The sequence below is a fragment of the Enhydra lutris genome, unplaced genomic scaffold, assembly GCF_002288905.1.
Source record: "Enhydra lutris kenyoni isolate GAN:26980312 unplaced genomic scaffold, ASM228890v2 scaffoldscaffold147, whole genome shotgun sequence".
Lineage (NCBI taxonomy): Eukaryota > Metazoa > Chordata > Mammalia > Carnivora > Mustelidae > Enhydra > Enhydra lutris.
The window spans coordinates 343,108-364,034 of record NW_019154231.1 but is presented as its reverse complement, the minus strand read 5'-3'; the positions used below and the strand labels follow the sequence as shown (position 1 = coordinate 364,034).

General features: G+C 45.4%; 2 protein-coding genes across 3 annotated transcripts in view; one reads left to right on the top strand and one right to left on the bottom strand.

Moving 5' to 3' along the window:
• The window catches only part of LOC111140046 (NLR family pyrin domain containing 2), a 76,710-nt gene that overhangs the window by 20,658 nt on the left and 35,125 nt on the right, over positions 1–20,927 (bottom strand). The gene's annotated exons all lie outside the window — the stretch shown is intronic.
• The window catches only part of LOC111140055 (glycoprotein VI platelet), a 20,521-nt gene continuing 1,739 nt past the window's right edge, over positions 2,146–20,927 (top strand). Inside the window, exons 1-6 of one of the 2 annotated variants that reach the window (XM_022492431.1) lie at positions 2,146–2,179; positions 8,268–8,303; positions 8,443–8,700; positions 10,559–10,846; positions 15,720–15,773; positions 19,036–19,095. In XM_022492431.1, the coding sequence (XP_022348139.1) occupies positions 2,146–2,179; positions 8,268–8,303; positions 8,443–8,700; positions 10,559–10,846; positions 15,720–15,773; positions 19,036–19,095 (730 nt within the window). The remainder of the gene's footprint in view (positions 2,180–8,267; positions 8,304–8,442; positions 8,701–10,558; positions 10,847–15,719; positions 15,774–19,035; positions 19,096–20,927) is intronic. The other variant, XM_022492432.1, reaches the window with a different exon arrangement.

The window sequence follows — 20,927 nt, the reverse complement described above, 5'->3', positions numbered from 1 at the left end:
AGAGCTACCCTATGACCCAGGAATTGTAGTACTGGGTATTTACCCCAAAGATACAGATGTAGTGATCCGAAGGGGCACGTGCACCCCAATGTTTATAGCAGTGATGTCCACAGTGGCCAAACGATGGAAAGAGCCCAGATGTCCATCAACAGATGAATGGATAATGAATGGATAAAGAAGATGTGAGATCTCTCTCTCTCTCTCTATATATATATATCGATATATCTATAGATCTATAGACGTATAGATCTATAGATATATCGATATATCTTCTTTATCCATTCATCTGTTGATATATATATTGATAGATCTATAGATCTGTCGATATATATATATATATATATATATATATATATATATAGCCATTTGCTACAACGTGGATGGAACTAGAGGCTGTTATGCTAAGCAAAATAAGTCAATCAGAGAAAGACAATTATCATATGATCTTAACATATGAGGAATTTGAGAAACAAGACAGGGGATCATAGGAGGAGGAAGAGAAAAATGAAACAAGATGAAACCAGAGAGGGAGACAAACCATAAGAGACTCTTAACCTCAGGAAATAAACTGAGGGTTGCTGGAGTGGAGCGGGGTGGGAGGGATGGGGTGGCCGGGTGATGGGGAGGGTATGTGCTATGGCGAGTGCTGTGAATTGTGTAAGACTGATGGTTCACAGACCTCTACCCCTGAAACAAATGATACATTATGTGTTAATAAAAAATAAAAAAATAAAGATTCCCACATATGTCCAGAAGGGTACCTGTAGAGTGATATTTAGCTCAGTATTGTTTATAGTGGAGCTATTTGAGCATAATCGGGCTGTCCGTTATTGGGACAGTGGGAAGATCAACGTGTTGAAACAAGCAACTGTCCTGGCGACATATGAATGGTCCAGAAATGCTGAGCATGCAATGGAAAAAGGAATGACTTCCACAGCATTAAACAGTTTACAACACGATATACAGTTTGCAAGATACAAAATAAAGTTTTTTTTTAAAGATTTTATTTATTTGTTTGACAGACAGAGATCACAAGTAGGCAGAGAGGCAGGCAGAGAGAGAGGAAGGGAAGCAGGCTCCCTGCTGAGCAGAGAGCCTGATGCGGGGCTCGATCCCGGGACCCTGGGATCATGACCTGAGCCGAAGGCAGAGGCTTTAACCCATTGAGCCACCCAGGTGCCCCCAAAATAAAGTTTTGCAGAGATGAATGAATTTGCATGGATTATCTCAGAGCTTCTCCTTGGAGGTAGAGAATTGCAATGAGAACCACAGGGCAGAGAACAATCATGGAAGAGGGGGATGGTCTCAATACAGGTGTGCATGGGCTAGGCCAGAAGAAGTCGATTACTCAGCTCCCAGCACCCACGCTCCAACTAGAAAAATACATTTTCTTCCAAGTTCAAGTTTTCCTGTTTGAATGGGACTAAGCCTGCCACACCTGTTTCTCAGCCTTGGGTGAGGATCAAACAAAATAGTGCCTGAAAAGTGAGTAAGTAGGATTTCAAAGAGATATTTGCACTCCCAGTGTATCTCAGTCTCAGAACCTCCTGAATGATCCAACCCAGTGGTTCTCGACTGGCCATGAGCCTCCCAGAAGCACAGGACAGCCTGCTCCCACTCCAGCAGTCACCTGGTTCCAGAAGTCAACAGAGCCGAGGTTGGGACACCCTGATATGACCCCTAACATTTCTCCAGTCTCAGCTTTATGGTCCTTGATTCCAGCCACACTAACCACTTCCCACCTACATGAAAATGCCAAGCTCTTCACCTCTCCAGGCTTTGGGTCCTGCTGAACCTACTGGTCTTCCATGAATATTTCTTATGAGCAGATATCATCTCAAATGTCCCCCCCCCCCAAAGAAAGCTCCATGAAACTGTTCTGCTAAGGAGGTCCATCAGGTAACAGCCCATCTCAGTGCCTGGCCGGCTTGGGCTGGTGACAGAAGATAAAGGAGCTTCTGTGAGCTTGTGTGCAAGTCATTCTATTGAGGGGATGGCTCCAGCCTGATGAGCCTCATGTGGGAAAAGCCAGGCTGATGAGGGAAGGGGGGAGAGGCTGCTGCGTCCTCATCACATTCTGTGTCTCCGCTCCAGCCCCTGAGGCTTCCCTCCTGGGCTACCGAGCTCTGGACGGGCTGAAGGACCATGGCCGCACCCCTGTCTGCCCTTCTCTGTCTTGGTGAGTCCCGAGGGTTGGTCTGGGAAATGCTGAGGGATAGGCAGTGGGCTATGAGACTAAGAATGTTAAAAAAATTGCATCAGAAAAGAATTTCAGGGCAACGGGTGACCTGTGAGGGCCCCTTCATTGGTGGGTTGGGAAAACTGGGACCCAGGGAGGTGGTGTTTGTCTGTTACTTCATTCTAGTCTCTTGCTGGGTGGGTCAGGAAATAAACAGGTCTTCCGGTTTTGGCTGAAAATTTGTCTCTGTATACCAGTCTTCAAATTTTATTTATCTATCTGTCTATACACTCATTCATTCATTCATTCATTTATATTTTTAATGTGGACTTGGTGACATCAGGACTAGATTACAGATTTGCCAGCAAACCTCGCGGCACAGGAATGAATAATCCTGCCGTTTGTAACAATTCGGGTGAGCCCCGAGGCCATGACGTCAAGTGGCATAAGCCAGATGCAGGAAGAAAACACCATACAGTCTCGCTTACATGCAGAATCTAGAGAGGTTGGACTCATGAAGGTAGAGAGCAGACTGGTGGTTGCCAGAGTCTGGGGGTGCTGCAGGTGGGAAACGGGAGGGAGGGGGACAGAGAACAACCTTCTGGTTGTAAGATGAGTAAGTTCTGGGGATCTAATGCACAGAAGAGTGATTAAGGCAACAATACTGTAGAAACTTGCTGACAGAGTAGATCTTATGCATTTTCACCAAAACAAACCAAACCAAACCAAAAATCAAAACAACCTATGTGAGCCCGGTAGTGGGTATTCAGCAGGGCACGGACTGCAGGGAGCGCTGGGTGTTACATGCAGACTATGAATCAAGGAACCGTGCATCAAAAGCTAATGACGTACTGTATGACTAACATAACACAATACAAAATAAATAAAAACAAAACAAAAAATAAAAATCAAAACAACCTATGTGAGGCGGGGGACGGGTTAATTAGCTTGATTGTGTTGATCACCTGACAGTGTGCATGTCCATCAGATCGCAACGTTGCTCACCCTGGATATACGGCTTCTCTTTGTCAACGGCACCTCAGCAAGTCTGCGGGAAGAGTCTCTCCTAGCGGGGTTGGTGGTAGGATCCTGTGTGCTTATGCCAGCCCCCGTGAGGCCGGTCATGTGCCCAGTTCCCTCATTTATTCAGAAGAGCCTTATTGCTAAAAGGACAGAGGCTCAAGGGGCCAAGCAGGAAGGAACAGCTGTGCGATGGGGATAAGGAAACACGCCATGAGCACAGACCACCTGTCAGTCATTCATTAACACACTCATTGGCACGTACTGTGGGCTTGAGCCCACTCCATGCTTCTTAGCGGACATTTAATTCCCAGAATGGCCTGATGAGGTAGGGCCCTATTCATGTTCCCATTTCACAGACGAGGAAGCTGAGGTCCAGAGGGATTAAGGAACTTCTTCAAGGTAACGCATCTAGGGCTCAAATAAACTCAAGAGTTTAGTGCCAGGTTCACATTCTTTATGACCAAAGTATGCCACTGGTGTTTGAATGTACGCTTACCAGCTGCAGGACGGGGGACAGGATACTGTTTCCATAGTCTGATCTATAAAAGGGGCTAATAATGGTCCCTAACCAGTAGGGCTGTGGTGAGTCAGAGTCCATCCAGGAAGTGCTCAGAAGCGCACAGGGAGTATGTCCAGTCACGTTAGAAAGCTGGATGGAAACCCATGAGAGGACCACGGCGGGGTTGTGTTGGGAAGTGGACAAAGATGTGGGTCGAGCTTGGGCACAGGGAGCAGAACCTGGTGTAAACAAGAGGTTCAGAGGGGGCTGGGTACAAGTGTGAGTCAGCAATGATCCAGGTTCAGCCCCATCCCAGCTGTGTGAACTGAAAGAAACTGTTCAGCCTCTCTGTTCAGTTTCCTTACGTTTATCGTGGAGGCAAGAAGCACACACGCGAGCATGTCTGCGTGTGGGTAAGGATAAGAGTTACCGGGTAACATACAGCATGGTCAGTGAAATCTAATTTCGCATAAACAAGAAATAATTTTGTAAGCTTAGTATATCCCATTAAATCTCATGGGTCATGCTATGCAAACAAAATTTCATTGCTTATCTGAAATTTATATTTAAGTGGGAGTCTTGTGTTTTTATATCCTAAATCTGACAACCCTAGCAAGACTAAAGCAGGTAATGCTACCAACTTGGCAAAAAGTTAAAAAAAAAAAAGCCAGCTTGAGAGAAAAAAGGCAGTTGTTCAACCTAGAGAAGGTAGAAGACAAAATGGGGGAAGTCACCTCCAAGGGAGAAGATGGAATTTATCAATTATGCAGTTTGATAGGTGTGTAAGATGACATGGGAAGGCTATTTGAAACTGTGGAAAGAATTAGACACAGGGTCAAGGAAAACTATGCGGATGTCACTAAACCAGACAAATACTGATTCTAGGGACAATAAATAGGAAAAATATACAGGTATAATACTACACTCCTCAGGTGTGAATAATATTTGCACAGTCATAATAATGTAATTACAGAATATTGGTTTACTTTTTTATAAGAGAAAGCATTTATTAATTTTTTGTAAAGATTTTATTTATTTGAGAGAGAGAGAGCATGAGAAGGTAGGGAGGGTCAGAGGGAGAAGCAGACTCCCTGCTGAGCAGGGGGCCGGATGCGCGACTTGATCCTGGGACTTGGAGACCATGACCTGAGCTGAAGGCAGTCGCTTAATCTACTGAGCCACCCAGGTGCCCCAGAATATTGATTTAGACAAAAGGTTAAAACAGTGGGAAATCCATGATTAACAACACAGTGGTGATCTCTAGACATGATACAATGTAACAGATCCCATCTAGATCTTATGTACAGCATGGAGATCTCTTTTTAAAAAGATTTTATTTGAGTGGGAGCGGGAGAGAGAGAGAGAGAGAGAGAGAGAGAGAGAATGAATGGGGGAGCATCAGGCAGAGGGAGAAGCAGGCTCCCCACTGAGCAAGGAGCCCAACCTGGGGCTCAATCCCAGGACCCCAGGATCATGATTTGAGCTGAAGGCAGATGCTTAACCAACTGAGCCACCCAGGCACCCCCTACAGCATGGGGATTATAACCAATAACACCTTCTTGCAGAATATCCTAAATGTTCACACCACAAAAAAAGAAATGGTAATTATGTGACAGGATGGAGGTGTTAGCTAATTAGCTAATATTAGCTAATTATGTAATAATAATTGGTTAATATTAGCTAACGCTGTGAAAGAAATCATTTTGCGATATATAAATATCAAATCAACACACACACCTTGAATTTACACAACATTGCACATCAATTATATATTGATAAAGCTAGGATAAAAAAGAGACTACACCCTGGACACAGCCCCCTTTTCAGAGAGGAGATAATTCTCCTTAGAGTTGTCCAAAGTGTGTGCATAGGGAGGGGTGTAAGAAATTCCTGGATGGCTTTGTTTGTTTGTTTGTTTGTGTTATGTTAGTCATCATCATTAGTTTTAGCACATCATTAGTTTTTAAGTATATATTTTTCTTAAATTTTATTTATTTATTTATTTGACAGAGACATAGCGAGAGAGGGAACGCAAGGAGGGGGAGAGGGAGAGGGAGAATCCTGCTCCCTGCTGAGCAGAGAGCACGATGTGGGGCTTGATCCCAGGACCCTGGGACCACGACCTGAACTGCAAGCAGACGCTTAACGACTGAGCTACCCAGGTGCCTTTAAATGTATGTTTTTTTTTAATCTCATTTTAAAAAATTTTATTTTATATTTTCAGTGTTCCAAGATCCATTGTTTAGGCACCACACTCAGTGCTCCATGCAATATGTGCCCTTATTATTTTTTTGAAAGATTTTACTTATTTGACACAGAGGGAGAGAGATCACAAGTAGGCAGAGAGGCAGGGAGAGAGGGGGAAGCAGGCTCTCTGCTGAGGAGAGAGCCCAATGTGGGGCTTGATCCCAGGACCTTGAGATCATGACCTGAGATGAAGGCAGAGGCTTTAACCCACTGAGCCACCCAGGCGCCCCTATATGCCCTCCTTAATACCCACCACCAGGGTCTCCCAATTCCCAACCCCTTCCCTCCAAAGCCCTCAGTTTGTTTCTCAGAGTCCACAGTCTCTCATGGTTTGTCTCCCCCTCTGATTCCCCCCAACTCACTTCTCTTCTCCTTTTCCTAATGTCCTCCATGCTATTTGTTATGCTCCACAAATAAGTGAAACCATATGATAATTGACTCTGTCTACTTGACTTATTTCACTCAGCATAATCTCTTCCAGTCCCGTCCATGTTGCTACAAAAGTTGGGGATTCATCCTTTCTGATGGAGGCCTAATACTCCATAGTGTATATGGACCACATCTTCCTTATCCATTCGTCCGTTGAAGGGCATCGTGGTTCTTTCCACAGTTTGGCGACCGTGGCCATTGCTGCTATAAACATTGGGGTACAGATGACCCTTCTTTTCACTCCATCTGTATCTTTGGGGTAAATACCCAGTAGTGCAATGGCAGGGTCATAGGGAAGCTCTGTTTTTAATTTCTTGAGGAATCTCCACACTGTTTTCCAAAGTGGCTGCACCAACTTGCATTCCCACCAACAGTGTAAGAGGGTTCCCCTTTCTCCACATCCCCTCCAACACATGTTGTTTCCTGTCTTGCTAATTTGGCCATTCTAACTGGTGGAAGCTGGTATCTCAATGTGGTTTTAATTTGAATCTCCCTGATGGCGAGTGATGATGAACATTTTTTCATGTGTCTGTTTGTTTGTTCTTCCCATTTTTTGACTTGATTATCTGTTTTGTGTGTGTTGAGTTTGAGGAGTTCTTTATAGGTCTTGGATATCAGGCCTTTTCTGTAGTGTCATTTGCAAATATTTTCTCCCATTCCGTGGGTTGCCTCTTTGTTTTGTTGACTGTCTCCTTTGCTGTGCAGAAGCTTTTCATCTTGATGAAGTCCCAAAGTTTTCGCTTTTCTTTCCTTTGCCTTTGGAGACAGGTCTTGAAAGAAGTTGCTGTGGCCAATGTTGAAGAGGTTACTGCCTATGTTCTCCTCTAGGATTTTGATGGATTCCTTTTTAAAAAAAAAGATTATTTATTTATTTATTTATTTGAGAGAGAGAGAGATCATGAGTGAGAGTGCAGAAGCAGGCGGAACAGCAGAGGGAGAGGGAGAAGCAGACTCCCCACTGAGCAGGATGTGGGACTCGATCCCAGGATCCTGGGATCATGACCTGAGCTGAAGGCAGATGCTTAATGACTGAGCCACCCAGGTGCCCCAGTGGATTCCTGTCTCACACTGAAGTCTTTCATCCATTTTGAGTTTATCGTTGCATATGGTGTAAGAGAATGGTCGAGTTTCATTCTTCTATATATAGCTCTCCAATATTCCTAGCACCATTTATTGAAGAGACTGTTTTTTTTCCATTGGCCATTCTTTCCTGCTTTGTCGAACATTATTTGACCATTGAGTTGAGGGTCCATATCTGGGCTCTCTACTCTGTTCCACTGGTCTGTGTGTCTGTTTTTGTGCCTGAACCACGCTGTCTAGGTGATCACAGCTTTGTAATAAAGCTTGAAATCAGGCAACATGATGCCCCCAGCTTTGTTTTTCTTTTTCAACATTTCCTTGGCGATTCGGGGTCTCTTCTGGTTCCATGCAAATTTTAGGATTGTTTGCTCCAGCATTTTGAAAAATGTTTCTGTCTTTTAAAAAACTGTGGTAAAATAATAAACAGCATAAAATTTATCATTCATGACAGTACATTCACAAGGCGCACAGCCATCCTCTCTGCCTCATTCCAGGACACTGTCACCACTCCAGAAAGAACCATACCCCTGACAATCAGCTCTCCATCCTGCTTCCCCAGCCCCCGGCAACCACTAATCTCTCTGTGTGCATGCAGACTGACCTAGTGAGCAGGGTTCAGATACATAGAATTGTACAATATGCAGCCTTCTATGGCTGGCCGCCTCTGGTGCCTCAATTATGTGAGTGTGTGTCCTTAGAAAAGCGAAGACGAGAGAAAGTTACTGCCTGCAGAAGTGTCGTCACCCACCTTGCATTGAGAAGTGTGGGCTCGGAAGGTCCTAGCCTTTGGTGGTTTTCTTCTCTGCTCAGGGCTGTGTCTGGGGCAGGTGGTGGAAGCTCAGCACGGTGAGTCCTTCCCCTGGAGTTCCGGGTCCCTCCTCTGGGCTCCGCCTGCACAAGGCCTGGGAGGGTGGGAGGAGTGGGGGGCCTCGGGAGGAGGGTCTGTTTGAAAGCGGCCCTCCACCAGGCTCCACTTCCCTTCCAGGCCTGCTGCCCAAGCCCTCCCTCCAGGCCCTGCCTAGCTCCCTAGTGCCGCTGAGGACGCCAGTTACCATCCGTTGCCAGGGGCCTCCGGACGTGGACCTGTACCGCCTGGAGAAGCTGAGGTCCGGCCACTACCAGGATCAGTCCGTCCTCTTCATCCCGTCCATGGAGGAACGTTTAGCAGGGTGCTACCGATGCTCCTACCAGAATGGGAGCCTCTGGTCTCCCCCCAGCGACCGGCTGGAGCTGGTCGCTACAGGTACCTGGAGGGCTGTGGGGGGCAGCTGCACCTATGGCCTGGGGGCTCCAGGAGGGTGAGGAGGGGGATGACTCAGAGAATCCTGAGACCCAGGGGGCTGGGGTTGGGTGGGGATCGAAGTGCTAGCTATTTTCTTGGGGGGGGGGTGCAGTGAGCGTATGCAAGTGCTAGGTCAGTGCAATTCCTTCCTTCCTGCCTGCCTTTCTTCATTCTCTCTCTCTCTCTTTCTTTCTTTTAGGATTTTATGTATTTATTTGACAGAAACACAGCAAGAGAGGGAACGCAAGCAGACATAGAGGGAGAGGGAGAAGCAGGTTTCCTGCTGAGCAGGGAGCCTGATGTGGGGCTGGATCCCAGGACCCTGGGATCGTGACCTGAGCTGAAGGCAGACGCTTAACCAACTGAGCCACCCAGGAACCCCAATGCAGGATCTTTCTAAAACAATCAAAATCAATGCAAAAACACCCACGCTGAACAAAGTATCACACTTTTAAGTCAAGACAGAATGAGGCAGGGCCCTTTCGAGCCGTACCTGAGCCCAATGCCAAAGGCAACATGTCTACGCTCTATCCACATTCCAATGCCTTCTTTTTTACTTTTTTTTTTTTTAAAGATTTTATCTATTTGACAGAGAGAGAGAGAGCTCACAAATAGGCAGAGAGGCAGGCAGAGAGAGAGGGGGGAAGCGGGTTCTCCACTGAGCAGAGCCTGACATGGGGCTTGATCCCAGGACCCTGAGACCATGACCGGAGCCGAAGGCAGAGGCTTAACCCACTGAGCCACCCAGGCGCCCCTCTTTTTTACTTTTTTTTTTTTTTTAAAGATTTTATTTATTTATTCAACAGACAGAGCTCACAAGTAGGCAGAAAGGCAGGCAGAGAGAGAGAGGAGGAAAGCAGTCTCCCCACTGAGCAGAGAGCCTGATGTGGGGCCCGATCCCAGGACCCTGGGATCATGACCTGAGCCGAAGGCAGAGGCTTAACCCACTGAGCCACCCAGGCGCCCCTCTTTTTTACTTTTTGATGGAATAAAATGTTCTCGGCTTGTGCTTTTATTTCTAATGCATTTTCAAGTGGCTATTTTCCGGAGAGATTTTGAAAATATCATTGATGAGTTTGTTTCCCTAAGGCCAGGAGAGTAAAAGGATAATGAATTCTTTAAAATTTTTTTTGTATGAATCAAATATTTAAACTTCAAATAATTTATGAATTTGAATACCCTAGTTTAAAGTTTTTCAATTTTTTCAACTATGTTAATAGTGTGGAAAGAATTAACCATAAAAATGCATGAAAGCGTTTTGAGCCTTTTGCCTCTCCATGAGTCACAGATGGAGTGTTTTTGTTTACAATCTTGGTTATTTTGTTCAGTGTGAATTATTTGAATTAATTTTGGTTTAAAAACTGCACTACAGCAGTTTGCTATTTTGTTACTACCGTCGTAGTTTGGGAGCTCCCTATGTATTAAGCAACTGTGCTACGTTGCTTCATTCAGTCATTCTCATTTTCTTTTTCTAAATTTAAATTCAATTAACCAACATGTAGTACATTAGTTCTTGACATAGTGTTCAACGATTCATTTTTACAGTAAAGAACACTGGGGCACAGTTAGAAGGGTGGATTTCTCTCCAGGATCACACAGCCCCTAAGGGACAGAATGAGGATTTGAGCCCAGGCACCGTGATAGGATCCTGGTTATGCTCCCTTAACCCTTTTGTGAGCTGGGGGCAGGACAAGTGGGTTCTCTAAGGATGGATATACCTGGAAAGTTCCCTAGCTCTTAGGAGGTGGGGGGACCTGCCCACCCCTGTGGCCAACATGTTGGCCACAGTCTTTAACACCAGAGCTCTCTTTTCTCCCAGGAGTTTATCTCAACAAGCCCTCGATCTCAGCCCAGCCCAGTCCAGCTGTGTCCCCAGGAGGGGAAGTCACTCTCCAGTGTCGAAGCCAATTCGGTTTTGACCAATTTGCTCTGTACAAGGAAGGGGACGCTGGGCCCCAGAAGGGATCTGAGAAGCAGTATGGGGCTGACTTCCCCATCACCGCAGTGACTGCTGCCCACAGTGGGACCTACCGATGCTACAGCTTTTCCAGCAAGCTGCCGTACCTGTGGTCGGCTCCCAGCGACCCCCTGGAGCTTGTGGTCACAGGTGAGGGAGCTGCAGACCAAGCCTTCCTTCTTCAGCTCTTGCACTCTCTGCTGAAGTTTCAGGGGAGGGCCAACATGTGTGAAGGAGGTGGGAAGCCAGGAGAGGCATGAAGCTTTGGAGGGTATATTAGTTGTCACAAATCACCACTAATCTAGTGGCTTAAAAAACCATAAATGTATTATTACCTTCCATTTCTGGAGGTTAGGTACCAAATGGGTCTCCCTGGGACAAAACAAAGGTGTCAGCTGGGTTACGTTCCTTCTGGAGGGCCCAGGGGGGAATCTGTCCTGTGCTTTTCCCTGATTTTAGAAGTGCCTGTACCCCTTGGCTCCCATGGTCCCTTCCTTTATCACAGAAGCCAGCAACATAGCATCGTCAGTCTCTCTGTCTCCCTGCCTCCTGCTTCCATGTTTAAGGACCCTGAGATGACACTGTGCCCACCTGGAAAATCCAGGTGCCCACCCGACACCCTCCCATTTACCATGTAAGACACCATATCCACAGGGCCTGGGGATTGGGACATGAGCATGTTTGAGAGGCTGTTACTTTATCTACTGCAGAGTATATAGAAATAGAAAAGAAATAAGAAAAAATAATTCTTAATACCAGTGATAATGCCTTTTGTCTTGTCTAGATTTGAAACAAACAAACACACAGCAGCGAAGAACTTATGGAAATTACTTTGAAAAATGCCACTATAATAGGAAGGAAACTTTGACTCTCTTTACATGCAAACATACTCTGTCTTTCTTATTTGCAATAGTCTAAGTACGAGGCCTCTCCATGCAACGCTCGCTGCTAAATCCTTTACAGCAACTGATGTGATTTAAAAACAATTATTGATGTTTTCTGTTCACCACAGTTTTACTGCTATGTTCCTTCACAAGTATTGAAGCAACGGAATTATTTAAAGTTCATTTTATTTTTTTTAAAGGTTAATTTACTTGAGAGAGAGAGAGAGAGAGAGAGTGAGCATACTGGGAGAGGCAGAGGGAGGGGGGAGAGAAAGTTTAGCAGACTCCATGCTGGGCTCGGAGCCTGGTGTGGGACGGACTGATACCACCGTGACTTGACTGAAACCAAGAGTCAGATGCTCGACCCATGGCACTGTCCAGGGGCCCCAAAGTTTATTTATTTATTTTTTATAATCTCTAAACCCATCATGGGGCTCAAACTCCTGACCCTGAGATCAAGAGTGGCATACTCTTCCTAGGGAGTCAGTGAGGCGCCCCAATGACTTATTTATTGAAAATGCCTCAATAGGGGCACCTGGGTGGCTCAGTTCTTTAACTATCAGACTCTTGGTTTTGGCTCTGGTCATGATCTCAGGGTCATGAGATGGAGCCCTGCATGGGGCTCTGTGATCAACATGGAGTCTGCCTGAGATTCTTTCCCCCCTCCACTCCCTCCCACTTTGCCCTCCCTACCCTGCTTATGTACTCTCTAAAATTAAAAATGAATATTAAAAAACAAAATGGCACATATTGCATGGAGCACTGGCTGTGGTGTATACACAATGAATCTTGGAACACTGGAAAAATAAAGTAAAATTAAAAAAATGAAATGCCCCAGTATACAAAAGACTAATGACCCTATCCATCTCCCAGCAAAGGGAAAAGTCTTATCCTTTTGGTCTCCAGTGGATTAATATAGTACAGGGTAACATGAAAATGTACTTGTATTCAGACTTATTTTTGTAGTGAGGTCATTATACACTAGAAATGGCCTTCTATTCTGTTTTATTCAGGTATGGTTTCTAGACCTATAAGGTTACTCACTTTACGTGTCCATGGTATTCAGTGAGTTCACAGCGTTGTGCAACCATCACCACAACCCAGTCGGCCCATCTCCATCACCTCTGCAGGACCTCTGGCACCTGTTTGCTGTCATTTTCCGTTCAACCACAAATGACTTCCTATCTCTATCAGTTTGCCTCTTTGAGGGAACTGCATATATATGGAGTCCTAGAACACGGGGTCTTTTGTGACTGGCTTCTCTCAGTCAGCCTCATGCTTTTGAGCTGTGTTTGCATTGTAGCCACTATCAGTCTTTCATTCTTACAGCATGCCTCTTTCAAAAGAGGACAACATAGTTCATAAAGAAACCGTGGTGCAGACACACAACGGACTATTATGCAGCCCCAAAGAGGAAGGCAATCCTGCCATGTGCTACAGTACAGATGAACCTGGAGAACGTCACACTACATGAAATAAAGCAGCCCCAAAAGGCCATATATCATCTGATTCCACTCCCGGGAGGCATTTGAAAGTCATCCAAGCCATAGAGGCAGAGAGTAGAAAGGGAATTACCAAAGGCTGATGGAGGGAAAAAGTGGAGTTAGTATTGTTTAATGGGCATAGAATTCCAGGTCTGCAGATGAAAAAGTTCTGAGATTTCTTGCACAACAATGTGAATGCATTGAACTGAACAATACTGTTGAACTGTGCACTTAAAATGAATGTTAAAGATGGTACATATAATGTACATTTAAAAATAACATGAGGGGCGCCTGGGTGGCTCGGTGGGTTAGGCCGCTGCCTTCGGCTCGGGTCATGATCTCAGGGTCCTGGGATCGAGCCCCGCATCGGGCTCTCTGCTCAGCAGGGAGCCTGCTTCCTCCTCTCTCTCTGCCTGCCTCTCTGCCTGCTTGTGATCTCTGTCTGTCGAATAAATAAATAAATAAAAGAAAAAAAATAACATGAAAATTTAAAAGGACACATTTTTCTGCTGCAATACTCAGAGGCATTTTCTTGTAAATCCTGCTGTCTTTGCCCAACTCATGCTTCCTACCACATCTCTGAAGCCTGTCCCTGATCTGACAAGGGAGCACATCTGCATGTAGAACTGATTTGCTCCATATACTGGTCCCTCTGTGTCTACCTTTGTCCCCTTTAATTTAAAAAAATCAATTAATTGAGATATAATTGACATATAACATTGTATAATATGTAGCACGTGTTGATTTGATACATTTATGTGTTGCAACATATCACCACTGGAGCATTAGCTAATACCTCCAACCTGTCACATAATTGCCATTGCTTTTTTTTTGTGGTGAGAACACCACAGATCTTGTCTCTTAGCAACTAAATCTGGAATATAGTGCAGTTGACTGTATGCTGTGCATTAATCTCCAGGACTTATTTGCATCTACTGGTTGCAAGTTTGTATACCTTTGCCTCTTTAGAATGTTTGCAGAACGATGGCAAGAGGAACCCCTTTACAGCAGGCTGTTAAAATTAGATGATTTTGCTCAAAGCCCATAGCACTCACTCCTCTCGTCTCACCAAGCCCCTTCTCTACCTGTCTGCTCACCTGACCTGCTGCTCTGCCTTCATCCACTCTGCCTTAGAACCACGAGCATCCCCCACTTAAATTGAAGACTAACTGACATATGGTGTATTAGTTTCAGGTGTACAATATAGTGATTTGATATTTATATACACTATGCAATGGTCACCATGGATAAGTCCAGTTACCGTCTGTGACCGTACAAAGTGGTTACAATATTACTGACTACATCCCGTCTTGCTTTTCCTCATATACTCAGGCTCACTGTGTCCTCAGGGACCTTGCACCTGCTGGGAGGCTTTCTCCAGATCTCATGGCTCAACCCACTGCTTCCTTCAACTTCTATCAAAGGTCCCATTCTTGCCTCTCTGATGCTATCTGCCATCTTCTCTGCCCAATTTTTCTCCATGGCATCCACACCTGTGCATACATTGTTCTGACTTATGGTGTTTGTCACCTGTCTGCCCCCTGCATCCTGGAAAGTAAGCTCCAGAAAGACAGACATTTGTGTCCCTTTTCTTTTCTGCTGTATGCCCAGCACAGACAGTAGCTCCTGGCACGTAATAGGAGCTGAACAGACAGTCTCCTGTTTGAGTTGTACAATGCAGCGGTTTTTAGTAAATTTAGAGTTCTGTGGTCACCACCACAGTCCAGTTTTAGAACATCTCCACCACCATATCTCATCCTTCCTGCCAGCATGCAGCCCCTCCCTCCCCCTCCCTCCTGCCCAAGGAAACCACTAATCTTCTGGCCTTTATAGATTTGTCTTTTTTTGGGTCCCTGCTCAATTATTGTTTCTTTCATTGAACGTATTTCAAAAGTGTCTCTGTTGTGGCTGTGCTCTGCTGGGGACTTGAAACTCACTCTCTCTATGGTATCTTTTCCTTTACACACACACGTATTACACACACACATGTGATATGTACATATAGTAATTAGAGCAAACAGGCTTAGAGAGTATCCAACACCGCACTGTTGTCCCTGGGACACGCCTAATGAGTTAGAAGTACACAGTGCTGTTAGAACCTCGAAAGGCAGGCAGTTTGGGAACACCTCTCTGAGCAGCCAATGTTTGACCTTGCTCTTAGGGCAGAGTAAGAGCAGTGGGACGGGCTGCAGGTGTGTGGGATTGTATGAGCAAATGTCCTGGGGTGAAAGGAGGTTGGCAGGTTGATGTAGCTACAAAGCTAGGGTGGTGGGGTTGGAAAGGGGCTGTGTTCTGTGACACAGGCATCACCCTTTCTCCCTACATGTATCCCATGGTTTCTGTCTTCTCATCTGCTTCCCAGGACTTAAGAGCCAGTTTTGCTCCTTGGGACAAAGTCAGGTGCACATCACAGAGGTCCAGAAAAAGGGACAGAACTGAAGTTCAAAGAGCAGGGAGGGCAGCTACAGAGATTGTCATTTTTAATTAGTCTCAGAATGTGCTTGGTGTGCTATTTAACACCCAGGACCGTCCAGTGATGTGAGCTTCTTTGTATTCATCTTCTAGGTGAGGAAACTGGGTCGCAGAATGCTTTTTTGTTTGCTCAGGACCCATAGCTAACAGAGCACAGAACTCTCTCTCTTTCTGATTTCCCAGGGACTTCTGTGACCCCCGCCTTGTTACCCACGGAACCACCTTCCTCTGTGACAGGTAAATTCTGCAGGATTTATCCCAGTGTCTGGGGTATAGACCCACAGACCCCTTCTTTTCTTTCTCCCCTTTATCTAGATTTTTCTATTTAATTCCCTTGTCTCTTTCACAAATTTGATTTAAAAAATCACTTATTTGTGTGTGTAAAGAACGTGGGTATAATAATATTAGATAGATATTACTGTGCTGCCCTATATCTCCACTTCTCTCCAGCCTTAGGGGGATGATTTATAATGTCTAATGTGGAAAAGAATAATCCGAGTGGCTTATAAAATATTAGATTCCTGGACGCTAGTTTTGAGTCTCTGATTCCATTGGCCATGGTTCTCAAACATTAGGGGGCCTGAGAATCACCTGGAGGTGACCCAGGCTTCTGGATATCACCAGTTCCTGATTCAGAAGGTCTGGGGTGGGGTCTAGTTATGTTCATTTTTTGTTGTTGTTGTTGAAAATATTTTATTTATTTATTTGAGAGAGAAAGACTGAGAGAGAGAGAGCATGCACAGGTAGGGAGAGCAGCAGGCAGGAGGAGAAACAGACTCCCTACTGAGCAAGGAGCCTAATGCTGGGCTTGGTCCCAGGACCCTGAGATCATGACCTGAGGCAAAGGCAGACGCTTAACTGACTGAGACACCCAGGCACCCCCAGTTATGTTCATTTCTAACAAGTTTCCAGGTGACACTGAGGCTGCTGCTCTGGGATGTCACTTTGAGAAGGACTGCCCTAAATTTTGTGTGGGCCATCATATTCTCATCCTCAAAGCATCTTACTTGATTCTGGTGTATCGCATACCAGCCTGTGCCTTAAGAAGTTGTGCATCAGTCTGTGACCTTGCCAACACTCCCTGTGTCGCAGGGTAGACCCAAACCGTGAGGAACAGAAGCATGTTGAAAAGAGCCAAGTCGGACAAGAATGTGCTGACATGTGTGGTGGAGGGCGGTATGGAGGCTGTCTTGCCAAACGAGGCGCAATGCACGTGTGTATGTGTGCACACACGTGTGTGCATGTGCGTGTGCGTGCACACACGTGTGTGCGTGTGCGTGCGTGTGTGCGTGTGCGCGCGTGTGCGTGTGCGTGCGTGTGCGTGCGTGCGTGTGTGTGTGCGTGTGCGTGTGTGTGCGCGTGTGTGTGTGCGTGTGCGTGTGTGCGCGCGTGTGCGTGTGCGTGTGTGCGCGCGCGCGCGTGTGTGCGTGTGCGTGTGTGTGCGTGTGTGTGCGTGTGTGTGCGTGTGTGTGCGTGTGTGTGCGTGCGCGTGTGTGCGCGCGTGTGCGTGTGCGCGCGCGTGTGTGTGTGTGTGCGTGTGTGTGCATGTGTGTGCGTGTGTGTGTGTGTGTGTGTGCGTGTGTGTGTGTGTGTATTTCTGATTGGAATTTTAAAACTTTTAATTTTGAGAGGTAGGTTCACAAGAAGTTGCAAAGGCAATGCAGAAGAATTCCGTATACCCTTTGCCTAGATTTCCCCAACGGCTATGTCTTGCATAATTACAGAACAACATAAAACCAGGGACCTGACATTGACACGGTATTTGTACTTAGCTCTATGGTGATTTATCACAATTTATCACATGTGTAGATCTGTGTAACCACCACGGCTCTCAAGATACAGAACTCTAAACCCCACAAAGATATCCCTCCCGCTACCCCTTTATGATTATATTTACCCTCTCCCCTCCCACCATTTCTACCCCCTGCAAGTACAAGTACTAATTTGTTCTATTGAATTTCATCATTTTGACAATGTTATATATACATGGAAAGGTTCACCTATCATGGAATGTTTTGGGATTGACTTTTCTCACTCAGCACAATGCCCTTGAGATGCATCCAAGTTATTGTGTGTTATCAACAATGTGTTCCTTTTTATGACTGCATAGTATTCCATGGTAGACAGATACTTCCTCATGTTTAATCTAAATTCAAATAAAAATTTATGTATTATTATTTTTTTAAGAGAGAGAGAGCAAGAGTATGCAGATGTGAGGTGGAGAGTGGCAGAGAGAGAGAGAGAGAGAGAGAGAGAGAGAATATCTTAAGCAAGCACCACAGTCAGTGCAGAGCCCCATGTAGGGCTTCACCTCAGAACCATGAGAGCATCACCTGAGCAGAAGCCAAGAGTTGGATGCTTAATGGACTGAGCCATCCAGGTGCCCCTCAAACAACAATTTATTAATGAGGGTCACAGGAAGAGAAATAACAGAGCAAATGATATCTAAGTTCTCACTTTACTACAGATTCCTGAGCACAAGCTAGGCTTTGATGAGCTGGTTCCATCACAGAAAGGTCCACCAAGATTGTCCCCATCCTTAATAGGAGCTACATATTTATAGGTTGAGGGGTTTTAGGAAATGTTTTGGTGCCCATGTAACTAGGGGGGTCCCTGGTTAAGAAAATGGCCTTAGTAGGGAGGGGATTCTCTTGTGTTCAGAGGCTGGTTACCAAGAACTGAGCTTGCACACATCTCCTGGTCCACTACTTACTTTTTAAACCGAGATAAGTCACATACCACGAAATTCATCATAGCCAGCAGAATGGCAGTAACAGTAATGAATAATAATAATAATACACAACTAGAGGGGTTGTTGAGAATGTGGATGCCCTCACGCATTGCTGGTGGGAATGAAACATGGGATCATTGCTGTGGAAAAATGGTGCAGCATTTCCTCAAAAGAATTATTCTGTGACTGTATCAAAATTGCCATAGGACCCAGCTATTCCATTGTAGCTATGTGCTCCCCCCCAAAATGAACAAATCAAAAAATGTATGTTTATACAAAAACAGGTACATAAATGTTCATAGCAACATTATCCATAGTAGCCCCAAAGAGGAAATAATGTTGGTCCATTAGTGGATGAATGGATCCATTTCTTTTTTTTTTTTAAGATTTTATTTATTTATTTGACAGACAGAGATCACAAGTAGGCAGAGAGGCAGGCAGAGAGAGAGAGGGAAGCAGGCTCCCTGCTGAGCAGAGAACCCAATGCGGGGCTCGATCCCAGGATCCTGAGATCATGATCTGAGCTGAAGGCAGAGACTTAACCCACTGAGCCACCCAGGCACCTCAAATGGATCCATTTCTTATTCAGCCACTGGGGTACAGAAGACATGTCTTACAGCAACTCTGCATGTTTCTCTCCTCAGTTTTATGCAGTGTGTGTCAGAGAAAGGGGTTCTGGGAACCCTAGATTTCTTAGAAGGGGTATGCAGAGTAGGGGATCACTGGGAAGACTGACCTTATCCACTCTCTTATTATCTTCTTGCTTAGAATTCCCAGAAGCCTCCAGGAAATGGAGCATCTCACTCGTCAACAAAAGCTCTACAATCAGTGAGTAACCAAGAGCTCAGAACCCAGCAGAAAAGAGTATGAGGCTAGGGTTTTCTCTCATCATCTAAGGCTGTAGGCTTTAAGTCCCCCCCAGGAGATCACTTGACTCTTCCAAGGAAAGTCCTTGGTTTGAGGATCAAGGATGGGATAGAGGTGGGTTCTGAGCATGGGGAGAGATGTGCATTCTTGGAAATGTGGCCATTTCAAAGATGGCAGAGCCAAGGCTTTGATGGGAGGACCATCGCTCATTCCTATACAGTGTCTTCTGACTTTGCTCTAATCCACGTGCATAACCTTAGTCCCCTATTGTCCACTGCCTCTTCTTATCACTGCAGTCCCATCCTCATGCTGTAATTCTCTTTCCCCTCACTTTTCCTGGAAAAATTATCCACTTCCCTCAAGACAGAAACCTTAAAAGATTCCCTGAGTATAGGTCTGATATCTCCACTGGGTCCACCTGACTCTAGCTCTCTGTTTGATTCCTGATGCCAGCAAGTTCTTTCTAAGACCCTGATGAGATTCTTCATCATCTTCTGTTCAAAATCCCTCTGGGTTCCCCATCACTCTTAGGATTATAGCCCGGGATTCTCAGCTTGATGTTTAATACTTTTGGATCCAATGCCCTTAGATCAGCCACTGTCGATCCCTCCAGTCTTGTTTTCATTCCTCATGCAAATCTCAGCCACACAGAGTCAGATGAAGCTCTCCTGAGTCCCTGGCATCTCCTCACTCTGCATCCAAGCCACTTGGTCTGCTTTTCCTTCTCTTTCCTCATAGCCTCAGTCCCTCAAGAAAGCCTTTTCTGACGCTGGGTTGTATAGTTTCCTCTGTCCTATGGACTATCTATTATAGCAATTTTCACTGTATATTAAAACACGTACCTTTCTGATGCGTATGGCTGAGCACTTGGCGAGTCTAGAGCTACCGCGTGTGGGGTGCTTATCATATGCAAGCAGTGTGCTTTATGCTGTTATTACTGTTATTGGTTTAAATTTCACATTAACCTGTGATGCATTATAATTATTTTCATTGCACAGATGGGAAAACTGGCCCATAGGTATTAAGTCTATTGACAGGGGCCCCACATCTAATTAGTAATGAATCTGGGGTTCAAATCTAGACAGCCTCACTCTGTAGTTGTCTTTCTTCTTCTTCTTTTTAAAAAAGATTTTATTTATTTAACAAAGAGAGAGAGAGAGAGAGAGAGAGATCACAAGTAGGCAGAGAGGCAGGCAGAGAGAGAGAGGAGGAAGCAGGCTCCCTGCTGAGCAGAGCGCCTGATGCGGGGCTTGATCCCAGGACCCTGAGACCATGACCTGAGCCGAAAGCAGAGGCTTTAACCCACTGAGCCACCCAGGCGGCCCTCATGTTCTTCTTATAGCCATGGGATTCTGCCTCAAATGTCCATGCATTCAGGAAAGGAGCAGGAACAGGGCTAGGGGAGATGGTCTTATCTCTTTAAACTTTCACTTTTTGATTCCCAGAGTCTTCTAGGACTATCACCATCTCTGCAAAGAGGCCAGAGTCTCCAATTGGTGAGTAAGTGGTCTTCTCTGGACCCTCTTCATTCCCAACCCCGTGTCTCCCCCTAAATTTGACTGCTTTCCTTGTACAGAAGCTACAGCTTTATGGTTTTGGGTCCTGGTTTATAAAATATTAAGGGGAGGGTAAATATCAGGACTTGGAACTCAGAATTGGGCAACGAGATCAGGTGGGAAGGTTGAGATAAATTTAGACAGCCCAACTCTGTAGTTCATGCTCTTATAGTCATGGGATTCTGCCTCTAAAGTGCGTGCATTCAGCAAAGGGGCAGGAACAGGGCTACGGGAGAG